The sequence below is a fragment of the Pelodiscus sinensis genome, unplaced genomic scaffold (assembly GCF_049634645.1).
Source record: "Pelodiscus sinensis isolate JC-2024 unplaced genomic scaffold, ASM4963464v1 ctg39, whole genome shotgun sequence".
NCBI classification, from domain to species: Eukaryota; Metazoa; Chordata; order Testudines; family Trionychidae; genus Pelodiscus; species Pelodiscus sinensis.
This window is the reverse complement of record NW_027466048.1, coordinates 69,908-89,483: the sequence shown is the minus strand read 5'-3', so window position 1 is coordinate 89,483 and position 19,576 is coordinate 69,908. Positions and strand designations below refer to the sequence as shown.

The following is a 19,576-nucleotide window of genomic DNA, read 5'->3' as shown; positions in this document are numbered from 1 at the left end:
CATCCCGATGCGCAGTATGTAAAGCAAATACAGTAGGCAATCAGCTTGGCTTAACAGTGAAATCCTCGGAGAGCTTGTACACAAAAAGGAAGCTCACAAGAAGTGGAAACTTGGGCAGATGACTAGGGAGGAGTATAAACATACTGCTCCAGCATGCAGGGGTGTAATCAGGAAGGCCAACACACAACTGGAAGTGCAGCTAACAAGGGATGTAAAAGGTAACAAGAAAGGTTTCTACAGGCATGTTAGCAATAAGAGGGTGACCACGGAGGATGTGGGGCCCTTACTGGATGAGGGAAGTAACTCAGTGACAGTTGATGTGGGAAAAGCTCAAGCACTCAATGCTTTTGTTGCTTCTGCCTTCACAAAGCCAGCTCCCAGACTACTGCAGTAGGCAACGCAGTATGGGAAGGTGGTGAGCAGCCCCCAGTGAGAAAGAACAAGTTAAGAACTATTTAGGACTCACACAAATCCATGGGACTGGATCTAATGAATCCGAGGCTCCTGAGGGAGTTGGCTGATGAGATTGCAGAGCCATTGGCTGTTACCTTTGAAAACTCATGGGCTACATCTAGACTGGCATGAATTTCCAAAAATGCTTTTAACGGAAAAGTTTTCCGTTAAAAGCATTTTTGGAAAAGCACGTCTAGATTGGCAGAACGCTTTTCCGCAAAAGCACTTTTTGTGGAAAAGCGTCCATGGCCAGTCTAGACGCGGTTTTCCGCAAAAAAGCCCCGATCGCCATTTTCGCGATTGGGGCTTTTTGGCGGAAAACAATACTGTGCTGTCTACACTGGCCCTTTCGCGCAAAAGTCTTTCAGAAAAAGACTTTTGCCCGAACGGGAGCAGCATAGTATTTCCGGAAAAGCACTGATGATTTTACAGTAGATTGTCAGTGCTTTTCCGGAAATTCAAGCGGCCAGTGTAGACAGCTAGCAAGTTTTTCCACAAAATCAGATGATTTTGCGGAAAAACTTGCCATTCTAGACGCAGCCATGGTGATCAGGGGAGACCCCAGATGAGTGGAAAAAGGCAAGTGTAGTGCCCATTATTATGAAAGGGAAAATGGACCATCCAGAGAACTACAGACTCATCAGCCTCACCTCAGTCCCTGGAAAAACCATGGAGGGGACACACAAGGAATCCATTTTGAAGCACTTGGAAGAGGGGAAAGTGATCAGGAATAGTCAACATGAATTCACCAAGGGCAAGTCGTGTCTGACCAACATGGCTGCCTTCGGTGAAGAGGTAACTGGCTCTGAGGACATGGGGAAAGTGAAGAACGTGATTTGTCTTGACTTTAGCAAAGCTTTTGATCTGGTCTCCCACAGTATCAGTGCCAGCAAGTTCGGGAAGTATGGACCGGATAAATGGACTCTTGGGTGGATGGAAAGCTGCCTAGATTGTTGGGCTCAGTGGGTGGTAATCAACAGCTCGAAGGCTGGTTGGTGATCAGTATCAAGTGGAGTGCCCCAAGGGTTGTTTCTAGGGCCAGTTTTGTTCAACATCTTTATTAATGACCTGGATGAGGGGATGGATTGCACCTCGGCAAGTCTGCAGATGACACTAAGCTATGGGGAGAGGTAGATACGCTGGAGGGCAGGGATAGAGTCCAGAGTGACCTAGAAAAATTGGAGGATTGGGCCAAAAAAAATCTAATGAGGTTCAACAAGGACAAGCAGAGAGTCCTGCACTTGGGACTGTAACAATATAGTATAGCCAAGTTAGAAGGCCTGTAGCCATAACGGAAGGCCTAACGCCTTCCTCTGCAGCTAGACTGAAGAGCAGCAGCCATTAGCTGGAAAGCGAAGTCACATACTCACATTGCATCTAAATTGCATTAAAATCGTGTCTTACCCGGCTGTTAAGCAGATCCTACAAACTGCAGTTAAAGTGTATTAGGGGCCAGGCAGGCAGCCCAGCTTATTTCCAGATCCCTCCAGGTCCAGGAGCTCAGACCCCACCCCCACACCGGGGGCTGCTGTTACCCTGCACTGCAGCTTCTTTATCAGAGGCAGCAGCACAGGGTGCCAGGCAGCCAGTCTGCGAGAGTAGCTGGTTTTTAAACTGGCTCCTTTATGGACCAGCTTTTACCTGACACCCTGCACTGCTGCCTCTGTACTAGAGACAGCAGCTCAGAGTGGCAGGGGGCTCCTTGGGAGTGGGGCCAGAGCGCACTGGCTGCCGGCCCTGCCCCCGGGGACTATAGAATAGTCGAGTAACCGATAAGAATTCATGAGGTTACTCGACTATTCAATTAACCAATATTTAACTTCCCTAGTCCCTGAAGAGGGACGGGGGAGGGGCGTCAGGGGAAGTGAAGTGAAAGGAACGGTGTATCCGTATGAATGATTTCTAGCACCCCCGGTCCGATGTTATGGAGTTCCAGTGGGGGGGAAAGGGACATAGTCGGTAGGCCAAAAGATGATACTGGCCTGCTGGCACTGGATGCATGGGGAGCTCAGGCAGACCCTCGACCAAAGGTTCAAATCTGCTGCTTTGCAGCCTGGGAGCCTGAGAAATGGGATTGGGGTGGGCGCGTCTTCTGAGGCCGTTGTCTGGGTCCGTTGTAGTCATAGGACCCTTGCTGTGCTGGTTGTAATAATTGTCCTTGTTCCTGTTCTAAGGGGTATAGCGCTCCTGTCGATACAGTGGTGCACACATGCCCAGCGCTAGGGAGTCCTTGCTGCTATGGAGGACATTGTCCATCTTGGCTGCGAAGAGCTTCTGTTTATTCGCCTTAGACTGCAACTCCCTGGGCGCTCCCGCTGCTTGAAGCCACGAAGCCCTGGGCCTCATGACCACTGGAGCTGTCGGCCTCGCTGCCGTGTCAGCCACGTCAAGTGAGGCCTGTAAAGCGGTACGGACAATGGCATGGCCCTCGTGGACGACCGATCTGAGTACGGGCCTCCTGGAGTCTGAGAAATGTTCCGTTCACTCAGCTAGTTTGTAACACTTCTCAAAGTCACCGAATAGTTTGTGATTCTAAGCTGCAATGTGGCAGAGGAATGTCGCTTCCTGCCAAACAATCTCGCTTCCTGTGCTCTCTGTCACTGAGAACGGATTTGAATTGTGTAGCCATAGCGCGGGGGGGGGGGGGGGGGGCAATAATTTTTTACGGTGGGACCATTCCAAGATTTTGGAAGGCGGTTGAGGGCCGCACTCTTCCATGACATTAATGGAGGAGAGGCAGGGTCTGGGATAGAGGTTGGGTGCAGAGGGGAGCTTAGGGTAAGGGATTGGGGTGCAGGAGGGAGACTGGAGTCTGGGTGGGAGTTTGGGTGAAGGAGGCTGTTGTGACCTAGGGCAGGGGACTGCAATGTGACCTAGCGTAGTAGGGGATTGTGGTGGCAGATCTGGGAGGGGGTACGGGTGCAAGAAGGGGACAGAGGGTTTGGATATGCTGAGTGGGGGGCAAAGGGTTGGGGCAGGGAGGGGCTGGGGTGTCAGAGGCAGGCTGTGGCCAGGAGACTTATCAGCCAGCAGCCAAACCAGCGTGCCTGCCTGCAGAGCTAAGGCTTCCAGAGCTTAAAATGTTTCCCAGCCAGCCTGCCTGCTGGCCTGGCCGTGTGCTTCAGCAAATGACTGAGCCAGAAGACAAAATACTCCTGTCAACTCCTTTGTTCGTGGGTTGGGTGGAAGCTGGGGTTCGCCGTGTCTCGTCCGATACCCCCATAATGGGCAGCGCGATCTGTCCCCGAGAGGCAGGACTGATACTGCTCAGGAGGCCGTGTTGTTCTTCATCCACCTCCTGGAACTGGATCTCTTGGCTCAAGGCCACTGTCAGGAGGGGCTCCCAGGGCCAAGCCCCGGCCTCGGGGTTATGCAGCCTCCTTGGGCCCCTCCTTTTATTCTAGCCCTAGGGGGGGCCAGTCCTGAGATTGGGAAACCAATGTCCCCTCTGGTGCCCACGCCTCCCCGGGTGTCTCATGACAGTCTCCACCACCCAAGCTCCAGTTCACCCCTCTTACCTTCAGAAGGGTCCCAGAGGCCCCAATGAGGATCCCTACAGTCTGTTTATTTCCCCCACAACTGTCAGTGATGTGGCCAGATGCTTTGGGCTTCAGCCTGGGTTGTTAGGGGGACCCGGGCCCACCCGTTGCAGTGGGTCCTGGCCCAGGGCCCTAGTGGGAGGGACAACAGCTCAGGACTCCGTCCCCCACCCCAAGCCCTTTCAGGTGGCAAGGGCAGTTTTAAACCCTGTGAGAACCACTCCTGGAGCCAAGAGCTGGGAGCCAAGGTCAGCCCCGGTGTGTGGGGTCGCGGTGGGGGCTGCAAACCTCACGTCCTCACAGCTGGCCAGGAGGCTCTGCCACTTTCTCTCCCCCTTTAAACCTCCCGGTGCACGGAGGGAGCATGCGCAGCAGCGCTGGGGAGGTGGGGCCTGTCCGGGGGCAGGGGCGGAGTCACAGCCACCCTGTTAAAAAATTCTTGGAAAATGTTTCGAGTCATCGGTGGGACATGTATTCTCTGGTCTGTTGCGATGAGAATAACAGCAGTGAGGAGGACTGTGATGATAATAGTGCGGGAGGAGCGTCGTGAGGAAAAGACACTTCTCTGAGTCTCCTCTCCGAGTGACGTGCGCACAGAGAACACCGGAGATCTCACAGAATCTCACAGAAGCGCAGGGTGAAAACGGTTCCAGGGAGAGTTCCCTAGAGGGCAGGAGGGAAGAATGGAGGCTGTCCTGTCTCCCCAGTGCTAAGGATTCCCAGTCGGGTCTCAGCAGTGCCGCGCGTTTGTCGTTCGGAAGGTGTTCTGTCGGTGCCCACGTCACTGAAGTTGGTGCTGATGCAGTAGAAGGCGGCACCAACAATTTTCAGTGCAGCTGCTTGGGTACCGGTGCCAACACCTCCGCCAGTGTCAGGTCTTGTGATCTCGTGGGCGCTGGTGCCAGAGTTTCTGAGAGGCACCTTCCAGTGCTGAGGAGACTGGGTCAGCACCAAAGTGGTGCAAGCAGTTGCAGAAGCGGCACTGCTAGATGGTCTCAGCGCCACGGTACCAGAGGTGCCCAGCGTATCTCCCTTGCTCACCCTGGGTGACGGGTCGGGGGAAGAGATCTTGTGGGGGAGGCTCTCTGAGTGATGTCTCAGCAAGGAGGACACAGCCCTCTTGTCAGCAGCCTCCACAGGAGTCTAGATGGCTGTGATTTGCCAGTGGGCTGCGTAGCCTTTTCAAAGAGGGTCACGCAGAGCCGAAGCTCCCTCTCATCCCGGGCCCTAGTCCTGAGGCTGCAGCATGTTCACATTGTTGGGGGCCGTGAGCTTCTCCAAGACAAGGAATACCTGCCGAGTGGCCAGCCAAATAGACCTGGGGCCCTGACATGTGTTGCATTTTCTGAACCCCAGTGAGCCTCACATGGGCATCATTAATGGGGGGCCCAGTGCTTCATTTTCTGGACTGGCCCCCTCGGCTTCTTCTCAGACTTTTTTTTTTTTAAATGAGGGAAAGAAAAGTGGCAGGTAAGGGCTGAGATTAGTCAAGCGAGTTGGCGTTCGGTCAGGGTGCCGCCGCTGTCCCGCAGCTCCCTCCACAACTGAAAAACCCTTTTTAGTCCTTTTTTGGTTTTTTTAAGCAAGTAACCAGAACAAGAAGAAAGACCAACTAAGCAATTAACTAAGAAAACTACGAAACTAAGCTAACGACCTACGTGAGGAGGATGAGCGCCTGAGGTGAAAGACGAGCTCTGTCCGAGACCGAGGGGGTAAGCGAGGGACTGAAGGGGGGGTTGGGCCGTGTTTAAAGTGCCAACACACAAATGGCATGAGGCGCCTTGCGCGCATGCTCAACCGACAACGGCTAGAAAAGCTCCGACCTGCGGCTCCTGGACGACCCAACACCCACAGTGGAGCACCCACGGGGACATCGCCTGAAGAAGCCTTAAAGCAGGGTCTCTCCATTGTCAACCCTGGGCCCCTCCCATTTTACCCCCAGGGCAGATGAGAGCCGGATCAGGCCCCAGGCTGCAAAGGGAGGATGAGGGATCCCAGAGGAATGTTCATGATTCTCACAGTAAGTCACAGAGCCCCACCCTGGCGCCTTCAGTCGCACTCACCTGGCCCGTGAGATGTACACACACACCCTGGATCCTCCTATTATGGAACCACTGCTCTCCGAGCCGACACAGGGTGGCCTGGACCCTCCCCAGCACGGGCTTCCCGTCGGTGTATCTGAGCAGCAGAGGGAAGAGAAAGGGGAAGTGGGAGAGGGTCCCTTGCTGGGGTGGGTGGGGGTTTGGGTGGCAGGGTGACCCCCCAGCACAGAGAGAGAGGCGGGGGGGCGGGCAGGAACATGTCACGTCCTGGTCAAGGAGCACGGGGGAGGGGAGTCAGGTCCAGGGGAACCAGCCCTCTGTTACCGGCCCGGCAGGGCTGGGTTCGCACTCACCGGCCACACACCCGCAGGTGGAGCGTCTTGTCCAGCACCGTCACCACGGGGGGCAGCTGGAGGGTCACTTCGAACTTGGGCGGCTCTGGAGGGCAGAGAGGGAGGGGGTGGAAAGGACCCACAGCCCCAGCTCGGGGGGTTCCTCACAAGATGTGAGCTCCATGCTGGGGTGGGGGGAGCTGTCAGAAATGGCACCCTGAGAGCCACTGCTAATGGCCCTGTTTGCCGCCAGCCCCCTCCCTCTGGCTGCTCCCACGGCCCCCAGCACTGGCCTGCTCAAACCAGCCCAACTGAGACAAAGCCCAGAGGTGATGGGAATTTGGGGTGTGACTGACACAGAGAGGCTGCCCATCTGCCTGCATGTAAACAATGGCCGATGCCTTCGTCACCTGACCCAGGAGGGGATGTGACCAGGTGACACCTTTTGCCCAGGAAGCAGGACAAAGAGCAGAGATATTCCTGGGGGAGGGGCTGGGACCAGGCAGCTGGGGGTCTGAGAGGACTCGGGGCACAGAGGGGAGGGCCAGGTTCTGGGCTCCCCTTTCCCAAGAAGGCATTTACTGCATGTTCCCGGTTACTGTGCTGACAAGTTTGTTCTACGCCACTGGGGGACAGTTGGGGTCAGTGACACTGGGGGGCCTGGAGCAGGGTGTCTGGGGAGCAGGGGGGGCTGGGGACTCAGGGGCAAGGTCTCTAGTGGGGATGTTACAGTGTGTAATTAAGTAACTACAGATTCAGCGGGAGGCTCCCCAGGAGCCAGTGAGCGTGGGGACCCCCGTGTGACCGTAAACGTTAATGGGCCCAGGCTCCTTGGTTCCCCGTTTACACAGTTACACTTTTACATCCCCAATGTCCCCAGGAGCAGGGGCCACGTGGGGGTCTCATTGGCCGGGTGTCTGATCTGCTTCTCCAACCGTCCCAAGCTCAGGAACGCCCCCTGGCAGGCCCAACCCGGGGGGGGGGTCAGTTCCACAGCAGCCCCCAGGCCAGCTCCTCTCTCAGGCCGCACCAAGCGCCAGGCCCAGCACGTGCCCCATGCTCTGCATTCTGCTGCGTGTGTTTGCGCCTCACACTTACACCAAAGGCAACTGTGTCCACAGGCCTGAGACTTCCCCAGGATCCACAAATGAAATGAGGTTGAACCCAGCTGCAGAGTGGGACTGGGAGCCTGAACTCCCCTCCCACAGGCCCCAGAGCAGAGTGGGGCAGGGCGGGGAGGAGCAAAGAGCTTAAATTCCCCTCCCCCAGACTCCAGGGGCATGGGGTAGCTGATGCCCAGGGTCTCATGGTGCTGGCTGGGCCAGTCCCAAGGCTCTGAGCCCCCAGGGACCCTCTGACAGGGACCCCCAGACACATCACCCCCAGGAGACTCAGGAATCCTCCTCCCCGCCCTCCGTCGCTGCCCCGTTGCCAGGTGCCCAGTTTCCACCCGGACAGTTGGGTATTTGCAGGCTCCATCCAGTAAGAAACCCAGGAAATTCCGCACGTGTGCAATGTGCCATGTCCGGTGTTTCCCGTTTCCCTGGGACAGAAGTCTGGGGGGGACAGTGTTCCCCTGGGGGGCGGGGGAGGGAGGAGCACAGCAGAGGTGTAGCAAAGGGGGGCAGGCGGGGGCAGTTGCTGGGCTCCACGCTGGGGGGGGGCAGCAGGCTGGGGTAGGAGCAGGGCGCACGCTGCTCTGGCCCACATGATACCTCCCTCTACACGCTGTGAGCCGAGGCAGCCGGGCCGGGCGGCAGGAGCAGCCACTATAAAAGTGGGATTAACTCACCCGTTCCTCCGGTGACTGGCTCTGCCAGGGGGTGGGATCTGATTGGGGCAGGGCGTTCCCAATGCTGGGGATGCCTGCCTCAGGGGGAGGGGAGAAGGCACTGGGAGGGGGGGCACTAGAGGGGCCTGGCTCAGGGGAGGGGTGGGTGCATTGTGGCCCCAAACTGGAGGGAGTGATGCAACTTTTGCTTAACAACTTTTTTCCCCCCCGAGCCCCGACAGAATTTTTTCCGGTGTTTCTTTTTGGTGGGGGGCGGGGGGGGGGCGGTATTTTTTGTTAAACCATCTGGCAACCCTACCTGGGCCTGGCTGGTCACTGTACTCCTCCACGCTGAACCAACGCCTGGTCCCCTGCACCTCGATGGCGTATGGCCCCAGGGCCGGCTCGGCAGCCAGCGGGAGGGACAGATCCACGATGCCCTGCTGCGGAGTCACATCTCGCCACTGGGCGATGCGGTTCCAGTGGGGATCCTGGCACACGGACACGCCCTGCTCAGCCGCTGCCCGCACACGGCTCCAACCGGCAGCCCCCGAGTGCCTGGCGCTGCTGGCGGGGCTGGATCGACGGCCGGGGCCTCAGATCTTCTCCTTAGCCTGGAGCAGGCACCGCCGGGTAGCCCTGGGCAAGTTCCCACCCCCAACGGTGTCCCCTGCCAACACCCCACAGCCCTGACCTGAGGGCACTGGCTGGGGAACAGGCTCCCAAGGGTACCTCATCTCTAGCCTGGACAAAGCCCGGGGAACAGCCCTAGGGACCGTCTCCATCTCAGCTCTAGGCCTCCGTGGTAACTTTCCCTGTTCCCCTCCCCTAAGCAGCTGCCCCCAAATCTTCCCTCTTCTCTGCAGCCCCCAGAGACCGCCCCCCCCCCAAGGGAGCCCCCACTGAGTTCCCCACTGGCCCAAACCAGTGCATGGGGCTGGGAACATTTGGGGTGAGTGACTCATGCAAGGATCCCCACCAGGCCCCCACCACCTGGACAGCCCCAGATGATGCAAACACGGGTGGGGAGGACGTAACCCAACGGCACAAATGTCCCTCCCCACCCCCCACATGGCCCAGCCCAGAAACACCCTCTGCTCTGGGACCCTGTGCACCCCACGGGCAGGGGGCCTAGGCTGGTTGCTGGACCCTGTGGTCAAAGCCCAGACCCCTCTGGGATCCCCACGACTGAACCCCCGCCCCCCGTGCCCTCAGCTGAGCCAGACGGGAGGAGGAGGAGGCTGGGGGGACAGACTGACCTGCAGGGTCACCAGGGGCAGCTGCAAAGCAAACAGACAGGAGATGCCGGTTAGAGGGACAGGAACCGCCCCCCCCCCCCCCCCCCGGTTCTGCCTGGGACTGCCCAGGGCCTGGGTGCCTCTGGGGCCGGGGGTCTCATGAAGGGCCCCAGATCTGCCCCCGCTGGGACCATAGAGCTGGAGCTCTCGCACCTCCCAGGGGCCCCCCCCGACCCGCCATGAGGCACCCAGGGCAGCGGGTGGCTGGTCTGTGGGGGGAGCAGGGCCGGGATGCTGGTGTCTCTGCCGAGGGCAGGGCCGGGCCGGGCCGGGGGGATGTTGCAGCCAGTGGCCGGGCGTGGGGCTGGGGGGGGAGCTGTAAATCCGAATTTACACACTGGGCCTGATCCTGCCCCCCCACAGCGCTCAGCACTGTCCGGCAGAAGGGCGCCAATGACGCGCATCCGGGGTGAGGGGCGGCACCCACAGCCAATCACAGACTTCGGTACAGCCAGCGCCCGCCCTCAGGCTCAGTGGAACCCACAGTGACCCCCTAGGGATGCCAGATGGTTTAACCAAAACACTGAACAGCCCCCCAACCACCGGGGAAAAATTCTGTTGAAAGAAGAAGCCGGGGGGGGAGGCTGGGGCCAGTTTCTGAGCGTGTGCAGGTTGCCAGGGGTCCGGTATTGACACAGACCATCCAGTATTTTCACTTCGTGGCCAGGAAAAAAAAATCAGGTCTCCGCTATTTTCTGATTTTTTTTTTTTTTAAACCAGACGGGAGGCAAAAATACTGGACACCTGGCAACCCTAGACCCCCTTGTGCAGCAAAGACACGAACTCAGGTTCCTGCCCCAGCCTGGGCAGGGGTTTGAACCGGACAGTCCCGAATCCGAGCTTTCTGTCCGGGAAAGAAATGGAGAAAACAGAAAACAGAACTGTCGGGGAGTCTCTAACTCGGGTGGAATGGAGATAGGGATGTAATGTCAAGTGTTCGGTATTTCTCTTGGAACCATCTGGCACCCCCAGCCCTGGGCTCCCCCTCACCCTCTCCTCTGCCCCACCCCTACTCCTGCTCTCACCCTGCCCCCCCCACCTCGCCTCCGCTCTGAGCCCACCCCATCTCCGCCCTCACTCCGCCCCCGCTTTCACCCCCACTGGCCTGCCCCACCCCCACTCTCACCCCACCCCCGCTCTCACCGGCCTGCCCCACCCCCGCTCTCACCCCGCCCCCACAGGCCTGCCCCACCCCCGCTCTCACCCCACCCCCGCTCTCACCGGCCTGGCGCTGGGAACAAAGTCTTTGTCCAAAGTGACGATTCGAAACTTCACTGCAAAGGGGCAGAGGCAGAGGGGAGTCAGCCCCGGCCTGGTTCTCTGGGTGATTCCCGGGGGACGGTGCCAGCCGGACGCCCAGGCACTGACGGCCTCTGTGACCCCTCGCAACGGGCACAGCCCGGGCAGGGCGGCGCGAGCTTCCCCACGCTGCCTCTGCCCACGGGCCGTGGCCCTGCCCTGGGCGGCTGCCGGGAGCTGAGCCTCCAGGGCCCGGCCAGACCCCGGCCTCCCTGCGGAGGCTGCCAGAGGAGGCCGATCGGGGCCCCTGCAGCCAGCACCAAGGATGGGCTGAGACCCCCCTTGGTTCCATGCAGCCCCCAAACGGGCTCAGGCTTTGGGCCTCTCACCCCCTGGGCCGGGTGCAGACAGGGGCCTACAAGTGAGAGTCCCGTATCCCCGGAGCCCCCCTCCCCTCCCCACACCCAGGGGTCCCTCCCAAGGGCCTGGGGCCCCACCAAACCCCTCCAGCAGCCCCTGCCCCTCACCTGTCTGTCCCGGCTTGTAGACGGCCTTGTCCGTCTGCACAAAGGTCCCCGGCTCCAGCACCCGCAGCAGCACTGTCGTCCGCTCCGAGAACTGCAGGGTGTCCCCCCGCACCGAGAGGTGCAGCTCTGCGGCTTCCTGCTGCCCCCGAGACGGGGCTGGAACCTGCACAGGGGAACCCCAGCAAGGCCACAGTGGCCAGTGACGGGCCGGTCGGGGCACAGACCCACTACTGCGCGGAGTGGGGGGTGTCACTGACACGTATGGAGAGTTGGTGGTCTCTGCATCCCCCATCCACAGCCAGATGTGACTCTGCCAGCGCATAGAACACCCCAAATTCCCATCACTCATCTATTCATTTGTGCAGTGCCCAGGGAAACTGAGGCACAAGCCCGGGGTTACTATAACAACTCAGGACTCACATGCAACCTAATGGGGGGGGGGCCCATTGGCAGCGTGTGTTGAATCGTATTCAGGGGAGTTCAACAGCGGTCAGCTGACTGGGCCCCAGTTAACACACACACAGCAGAGCTGGATTCTCAGCTTTGTAGATCGAGGGGTCCCACGGGGAGAGGACACAGCAGGGGGAGCGACAGGCTGAGCTTTGCACTCCCACTGCCATCATCGGCCACTGGACCCCACCATCCCTGGGGGGCAGCAGCCAGCAAACGGGGATCTGGCCAGCAGCAGGACCAGCCGGTGCTGGTGGGAGCAGGGAAGAGAGAGAAAATATGGGACAATTTGCCTGCTTGTAAGAAAACAGGCACCTCCAGGAGGGCTTAAATATGGGACTGTCCCTTTAAAAAGAGGACGTCTGGTCACCTAAGGCAAAGCTATTCCTGAGCCCCCAAACTGTGGGACCCTCCCGCCCAGCCAGGGGCCCTGAAGGGGAGGGGCAGTGAACCAGGCAGGCGCTCGGTGGAGCTGAAAGCCAAGGCTCCATCTGCACCCCCATCCCTGCCCCCTCCGGCTTGTCGCTGCTGAAGGACGCTCTGTGGCTACAGCTGCCCATGGCCAGGGCCGGGATCAGTCTGTGCCTGAGGCCTGAGGCCGGGCTGGGGCTGCAGGCCCAGGGCTGACGGGCTCGGTGCCCATGGCCAGGGCCGGGCTGGGTGGGGGGCTCACCTGGAAGCTCAGGTTCTCGCGCAGACGGGGCTCCTGGACCTCTCTCTCCAGCAGGGTGACATTGCTGAGCCCCTCCCCCCTCTCCAGCCGGACGCTCACCCGGACGGTCTCGTTGAGGTCGCTGAGATGAACTGACACCGTCCCCGTGTGCGGGTGGTAGAGCTGGGCTGGGCTCACCACCACATAGTGCCTGGGGAGGGGGCAGCACCGTGGGTGGGGGCAGGGACAGGGCAGGGGAGGGGAGAACCCAGAGAAAGTCCCTTCTGCAGGGGGCAGGGCTGGGTCTGTGGTGCTGGAGGCGGGTTTGTCTCTCTACAGGACAGTGCAAGGCCCTTCCATGAGGCCCCCAGGGCACAGACAGGAGATGAGTCCCCGTCCATCCCTGGCCCCTTCATTGCCCCTGCGCTGGGGCTGGACAGACCCATTGGCAGAGCCCAGCCGTGGCCCAAGATGGGGGCCAGCTGAGGGAGCCGGTGGCCCCAGGGGATTACCAGCCCATGGTACCGAGGGGCTGAGGCACAGAGAGGGGGTGTCTGGCTGAGGGCGCACAGGGCGTCTGCGCAGAGGTGGGCACTGAACCCAGCTCTCCTGTGCCCCCAGAGGCTGCTTAGCCAGAGCCAAGCTCCCCCTGCCTCTGGGGGGCTTGAAAAGGGGGGGCTCAGGAGGATCCCAGCGTCGGGGGCTTAGGTCCCAGGGTGAATGGATCTGTCCCCTCAGTTTCTGGCTGAGCAGCCCCCTCATCAGTTCCCCCGGCTCCTTCTAAACCCTCACCCTTCCAGCGTCCACAATGTGGACAGACAGACAGACAGACACGGACAGGGCTTACGGCTCTGCAGACGTCCCAGCTGTGAGGTGCAGGAGGAGCAGCAGGCCGGCCGGGGTTACCGGGGCCCCCATTCCTGGGTGCAGGCAGACGTGCTGGGACAAGGGACACACACACGTCACGCCCCTCTGAGTCCTTCTTCCTCCCTCCCACGCTCTGAGCCGGGGACCAGCCTGCTGGGTCCTGATATAGACTCTGGGGCCGGAGCTTCGCCTGTGGGCCGGGCACAGAAGGGTCGGGTCAGGTCTCTGGCGGGGGCGGGCTCATGCAGCTAGGACAATATTTACCCACCACCCATCTCTTCCATCTGCCTGGGAGCGCACTCAGCCAGAACCTGGCTCCTCTCACGTCCCCGCTTGCTGCCTTAAGCTCGGGAAGCCCGCAGCTGTTTGTAACAGCCCCTCAGGCCTGGGCTAGCTCAGCTCTTTGCCATCAGCCTCTTCGGCCCGGCTACCGTGGCAGAGCTCTGGCTTAGCCAGCAGCCTGTCACATTCCTCCCCACTTACGCAGTGTCCGGGTTGGGCCTGCCACCCCTAAAACTCTTCGCCCCGCTGGTGGCTCTTCCCCCGTTTACCTGGGGTTCTCCTTGGGGAGCTGGCCCTTGCTCCTGGGTTCCTGGCCCTTGCTAAGGGATTCCCCTCAGGGCAAATACCCATGTGTGCCTAAACAGTCCCCGGGCCTTCTTCGGGAAGCTCTTCTCCCCTCAGTTCAGGAAAGGGCTGGCCCATAGATTCAGGCATTTCCCACAGGTGTTCCCACCAACCGCACCCTCCCTCTGGTACCCCTCCCACCTGGACTGTGGGATCAGGGTCTGGCCCCCCTTTTGTGCGGCTCCATCTGTGCCTCAGTTTCCTGCATCGCCCCAACCAGGGTTGCTGTCTCCTTTTCTGGGGGCTGCTTTGGGGAGTGATCCAGTTGTGCCTCCTCTCCCTGGGAGGGGCAAGGGCTACCCCAGACTCACTTCCCATCTTTCTGTCCCTGCGGGTTAGGACGCTGCCTATTACGTGTCCTACTCCCCACACTGTAGCCCTGGTGACCACACTTCTGTCTCACTTGGGGGATCTCTTGCCTTTCCCTGAGGCTCCTGTTTCGCTCTTCATGCCAGATTGGGCCCAGTCCTGACCTACCACCACAGGCTATGGTAGCCGGTCCATTACCCCCACCCGCTTCCATGGGAACCTACCTCTGACTTCCAGCAGCACAGGGGCTACTGGGTAGGGCCTCTTGTCCCCATGGGCGCACCGAAGTGCCACCTGCTCCTTCCCCATGAACAAGGGGGCTGATGCAGAGTCCATTACCCCTCACCAGGGCTTCCTCCCTACCAGTATCAGGACAGTGGGGCAGACTCTGCCTCCTGGTGGGTCCTTCCACCTGAGTTAACCTTCAGAATCCATCTGGTCTCCGCAAGGCCTGTTGTCCGGGCAGTCCCGCTTCTTATGTCCTGCCCACAGGTCACTGCCAGCCCCCACACGTGCTCTTCGAATGACTCCTTCCTCTCCCCGGCTTTCCCAGAAAGGGGCTCCTCTGGCTTCCTCCTGTCCCTGTCGGGTCGGCCTTCTTTCCAGGGAACCTCGGCCTCGACATGTCCTCCGCCAGCCTGGCTGCTGCTGCTGCTGGTGCCTGACCCACACACGACACTCTCTGGAAGCAACTGCTCGAACGAGCGAGTCCAGGATTTCTTGCACTGTCCGTGCCTCTGGCCTCGGCCAACGGGTTGCCCCGTCTAGTAACTTTTGGGCAAGTGCCTGGGGCCTCACTGCTGCTGTCCATCGAACTGACCAAAATTTCTGCCCGTACTTCTCTGTGGACAGACCCACCCAGTCCAAAACGGCTGCTCTTGCTGCCTCAGTTAGGGGCTTGATCATCCTCCAAGGCCATGTAGGCCACCTGAGCCTTTTCTGCCAGGTAGCGAGCCAGACGCAGGGCCCAGGTAGCCCTGTCCCATCCAGCACCCACGGCTATCCATTCAGACAGCCTCAAAGATGCATCTGGGTCATCTGCGGGCCCCAGTTTACGGAGTCCCGGGCCTGGCGGGCGGATACCATCCCCTTCCCCAGGACTCACCTATGTCTCAGGAGTTGCTGCTGCACCTTGCTCTTCTCTTTTGTATACCCTACAGGCTCTGCTGCTGCTCTGCCTGCCAGGTTAGCAAGGCCTGTCTCTAAGCCGGGTGGGACTGCTTTGCAGGGCCTGCTACACTTGCTCTTGCTGCTTGACCAGCCGCTGCAGGGTCCCCTGCATCTCTGAGCCACCAACCACGTTCATTGGCGCTGAACCTCACTCCTGGTACCATGTGTTGGAGTCCTCACTCAAGACGCTTGCCCCGGGAAGCCTTCTGGTCCACAAATAACCTGGGCTATGTCTACACTGGCGGGTTCTTGTGCAAGAGCCCATCCACACCGCCATGTGCTTTCGCGCAAGAGCATCCATGGCAGTGTGGACGCTCTCTTGCGCAACAAAGCTCTGGTGGCCATTTAGCCATAGGGCTTCCTTGTGCAAGAAACCCCTGCCACACGTCCACACTGCCCTCTTGCACAAGAGAGCTTACACTTGTTAGAACAGAGCGTAGCTCTTGCACAAGTAGCCCTCTCTTCCCGAGCTTTGCTGTAAATCTTCTCCCGCAAGAGCGAGCGGGCAGGGTGGACGCTCTGTGGAAGAACAGCCCTTCTCGCACAAGAACCCACCAGTGCAGACATAGCCCTGGAGACCTTCTGGTGCAGTCGTCTGTGCCTTTTATTGTCAGTTCCCGCCGCCTTCTATTTACAACAAACTCAGATACCTCCTCCATCTTCCTGGGAGCGCACTCAGCCAGAACCTGGCTCCTCCCATGTCCCCTCTTGCTGCCTTAAGTAGCCTCTGCTTGTGAAGCCCACAGCTGTTTGTAACAGCCCTTCAGGCCTGGGCTTGCCCAGCTGTTTTCCATCAGCCTCTTCAGCCAGGCTACAGTGGCAGAGCTCTGGCTTAGCCAGCAGCCAGTCACAGGCTATGTCTACATTGGCAAGATTTGGCACAAATACTCTTTAACGCAAGAGTTTTGGCATTAGAGTATTTGTGCAAGAGAGTGTCTACACTGGCATGTGCTTTTGCGCAAAAGCATCCGTGCCAGTGCGGGCGATCTCTTGCGCAAGAAACCTCCAATGGCCATTTTAGCAAGAAATTCATGTTGCCTTTCTACGCTGGCCTCTAGCGCAAGAATACTTGCGCAAGAGGGCATATTCCTGAGTGGGAGCATCATAGTTCTTGTGCAAGAAGCACTGATTTCACTCATTAGATCATCAGCATTCTTGTGCAAGAACTCGTGGCCAGTGTAGACAAAAGTGGCCGCTTTTGTGCAAAATCTTGCCAATGTAGACACAGCCACAGGGGCCCAGAACTGGACACAATACTCCAGATGTGGCCTCACCAGTGCTGAATAAAGGGGTATACAGGCAGTCCCCGGGTTACATGGATCCGACTTACATCGGATCCCTACTTACAAACGGGGTGAGGCAACCCCGCACTAGCTGCTTTTCCCCCTAGCAGACCAGGGAGACGCAAAGCTAGCGCCCCACCCAGCAGACCAGGGAGACGTGGAGTGGCTTCTCTCAGCAGACATCTCAGCTTAAGAATAAAGGACTGAGGGAAGTGAGGTGTGGGAGAATAAAACTGAGCTCTGGAGAAATGTTTGGCTAGAGTTTCCCCTACAATATGTACCAGTTCCGACTTACATACAAATTCAACTTAAGAACAAACCTACAGTCCCTATCTTGTACGTAACCCAGGGACTGCCTGTAATCACTTCTCTAGATCTGCTGAAAATACTCCTCCTAATGCAACCTAATATGCCATTCGCCTTCTTGGCTACAAGGGCGCTGTTCACTCATATCCAGGTTTTAATCTACTGTAATCCCCACACCCTTTTCTGCAGAACTACTACCTAGCCAGTCAGTCCCCAGCCTGTACCAATGCTTGGGATTCTTCTGTTCCAAGTGCAGGACTCTACACTTGTTCTTGTTGAACCTCATCAGATTTCTTTTGACCCAATTCTCTAATCTGCCTAGGTCACTCTGGACCCTATCCCTAACCTCCAACGTATCTACCTCTCCCCCAGCTTAGTGTCATCCGCAAACTTGCTGAGGGTGCAATCCATCCCCTCAACCAGGTCATTCATAAAGATGAACAAAAGCAGCCCTAGAACCGATTCTTGGGGCACTCCGCTTGAAACCAATCACCACCCGACATCGAGCACGATATATTTCATATATAATCTAATATATTAAAACTGGACTGGCTTGGAAGGCAAAGGAAAGCAACTAGATGATTTGTTACTGTGTGTAGCAAAGGGAAGAAAGGAGAAGTTGACAATGAATACGGATCAGAAACTAGGAAAGCGAAGTTACTCACCTCCGGTGCAGTAACTGTCGTTCTTCGAGGTGGTGTCCCCGCGGGTGCTGGGCTTGCCCCGGCGCCGCAGACAGAGACTTGTCATGAGCAGTGTCTGGCCGGACCACGCATGTGCCGCAGGCTCGCAGCTTTCGCGTCCGTCCGGCCCCTCCGCCAGTTCCTCGGAACCGCCTCGGAGTCTGTAAGAGACAAGCAGAGAGAGAGGACTCTGAAGCGGGGAGGAGGGCGGGTAGTGGAGCACCCGCGGGGACACCACCTCGAAGAACGATAGTTACTGCACCGGAGGTGAGTAACTTCGCTTTCTTCTTCGGGGATGTCCCCGCGGGTGCTCCACTATGGGTGACTGCGTAGTGGAAACAGAAGGAGGGCAAGGAGACCCTATTTATCCGCCGTGGAGAGCACCGCAGTCGCCACGGCCCCATCTGAGTGAGAGAGAGGTAGAATAATGCTTAGCGAAGGTCCCATGAGAGGACCAAGTTGCCGTTCTGCAAATGTCCTTCAGAGATACACCTCTGTGGAATGCTGTAGATGTGGCCATGGCTCTAGTGGAATGAGCGTGTGGTTGGGATGGAAGGGGTAACCCTCTCGCTGCGTACGATTGCACTATGCATGCGGTTACGAGATTGGAAATTCTTTGGGAAGATAGACATTGACCCCTTGACCTGCGTGCCAGGGAGACGAATAAATGGTCCGTAAGCCTGAACGATTTAGTGCGATCTATGTAGAATGCTAAGGCCCTGCGGATGTCCAAGGAATGTAGGGCCGCGTCTCGTGGCGAGGCATGGGGCTTCGGAAAAAAGGTTGGCAAGATGACTGGTTCATTAACGTGGAAATTGGAGACAATCTTGGGTAGGAACCTCGGATGTAATCTCAAGACTACTCCATCGTTACGGAAAATCGTATATGGTGGGATGGCCATCATGGCGGAAAGCTCGCTAACCCTGCGTGCAGAGGTTATTGCGAGCAGGAAAAGCGTTTTCAGAGTGAGGAATTGTAAGGATACGGTCGCCAGAGGCTCGAACGGTGGCCTCATTAGGGCATCGAGTACCACGTCCAGGCTCCAGACAGGAGGGACTGGGTTGCGTGGTGGGTCCATATTGATAAGGCCCTTGAGAAATCTTTTAGTCATAGGATGGTCAAAGATAGAAACGCCATCTATAGGTGGTGTGAATGCTGATATTGCTACAAGGTGCACCCTGATGGAGGCTAATGCGAGACCCTTGTTTTTTAGGTGCAGTGCATAGTCCAGTACGGAGGAAATGGACGGACGTGTCGGATTGTGGTGGTTCGAGGTACACCAGGAGGAGTATCTGTGCCACTTGTGAAGGTAAGTTTTCCTCGTGGTTTGTCGTCTACTTTGTACTAGGACGTGTTGGACTGCGGCAGAGCAGAGAGATTCACATGGGTTCAGCCAGTTAGGAACCATGCTGTTAGGTTCAGCATTTGTATCTGGGGGTGTTTAAGGCATCCTCGGGCTTGTGTGAGGAGGTCGTGGAGAGGCGGAAGGCGGATCGGTGTCCGCACAGAGAGGCAGTGCAGGAATGGAAACCAGTGCTGGCGAGGCCAATCTGGGGCTATGAGGATTAGCGAAGCCCTGTCTGCCTTCAGCTTCTGAAGGACCTTGGGAATGAGAGGTATGGGGGGAAAAGCATAAAGGAGGGGTCCGCGCCAAGTCACGAGGAAGGCGTTCCCTAGAGATGCTCTGGTGCAGAACTTGCGGCATTTTGTGTTGGCGGGAGTTGCGAAGAGGTCCACTCGGGGAGTCCCCCAACGTTGGAAGATGTCGCGTAATACGCCGTCGCGCATTTCCCATTCGTGTTTCGAGTGGAAGTGTCTGCTCAGGAAGTCTGCCGTCACGTTTGTGGTGCCAGGTAAGTAGGATGCCAAAGGAGTCACCCCATGGAGAATGCACCAGTTCCAAAAGCGGATAGCTTCCATGCATAGCGAACGGGAGCGAGCGCTGGGTTGTCCGAGAGTCTTTAGAGGAGTGCAGGATTGCGTCCCTGGTCTCTGCAAAGAGCTTAACCTTGTCGAAGGGTAAGTCCT

The 19,576-nt window shown here is 58.2% G+C and overlaps 1 protein-coding gene across 1 annotated transcript in view; it reads right to left on the bottom strand.

Annotated features, from left to right (window-relative positions):
• The window catches only part of LOC102456764 (alpha-2-macroglobulin-like protein 1), a 66,301-nt gene extending 52,958 nt beyond the window's left edge, over window positions 1-13,343 (bottom strand). Inside the window, exons 1-8 of the mRNA XM_075918665.1 lie at window positions 13,151-13,343; window positions 12,325-12,514; window positions 11,202-11,364; window positions 10,657-10,709; window positions 9,397-9,417; window positions 8,457-8,628; window positions 6,388-6,472; window positions 6,056-6,170 (exon numbers count right to left, since the gene is read on the bottom strand). Of these exons, the coding sequence (XP_075774780.1) occupies window positions 6,056-6,170; window positions 6,388-6,472; window positions 8,457-8,628; window positions 9,397-9,417; window positions 10,657-10,709; window positions 11,202-11,364; window positions 12,325-12,514; window positions 13,151-13,221 (870 nt within the window). The 5' untranslated portion in view covers window positions 13,222-13,343. The remainder of the gene's footprint in view (window positions 1-6,055; window positions 6,171-6,387; window positions 6,473-8,456; window positions 8,629-9,396; window positions 9,418-10,656; window positions 10,710-11,201; window positions 11,365-12,324; window positions 12,515-13,150) is intronic.
• Window positions 13,344-19,576: the final 6,233 nt, after the last annotated feature.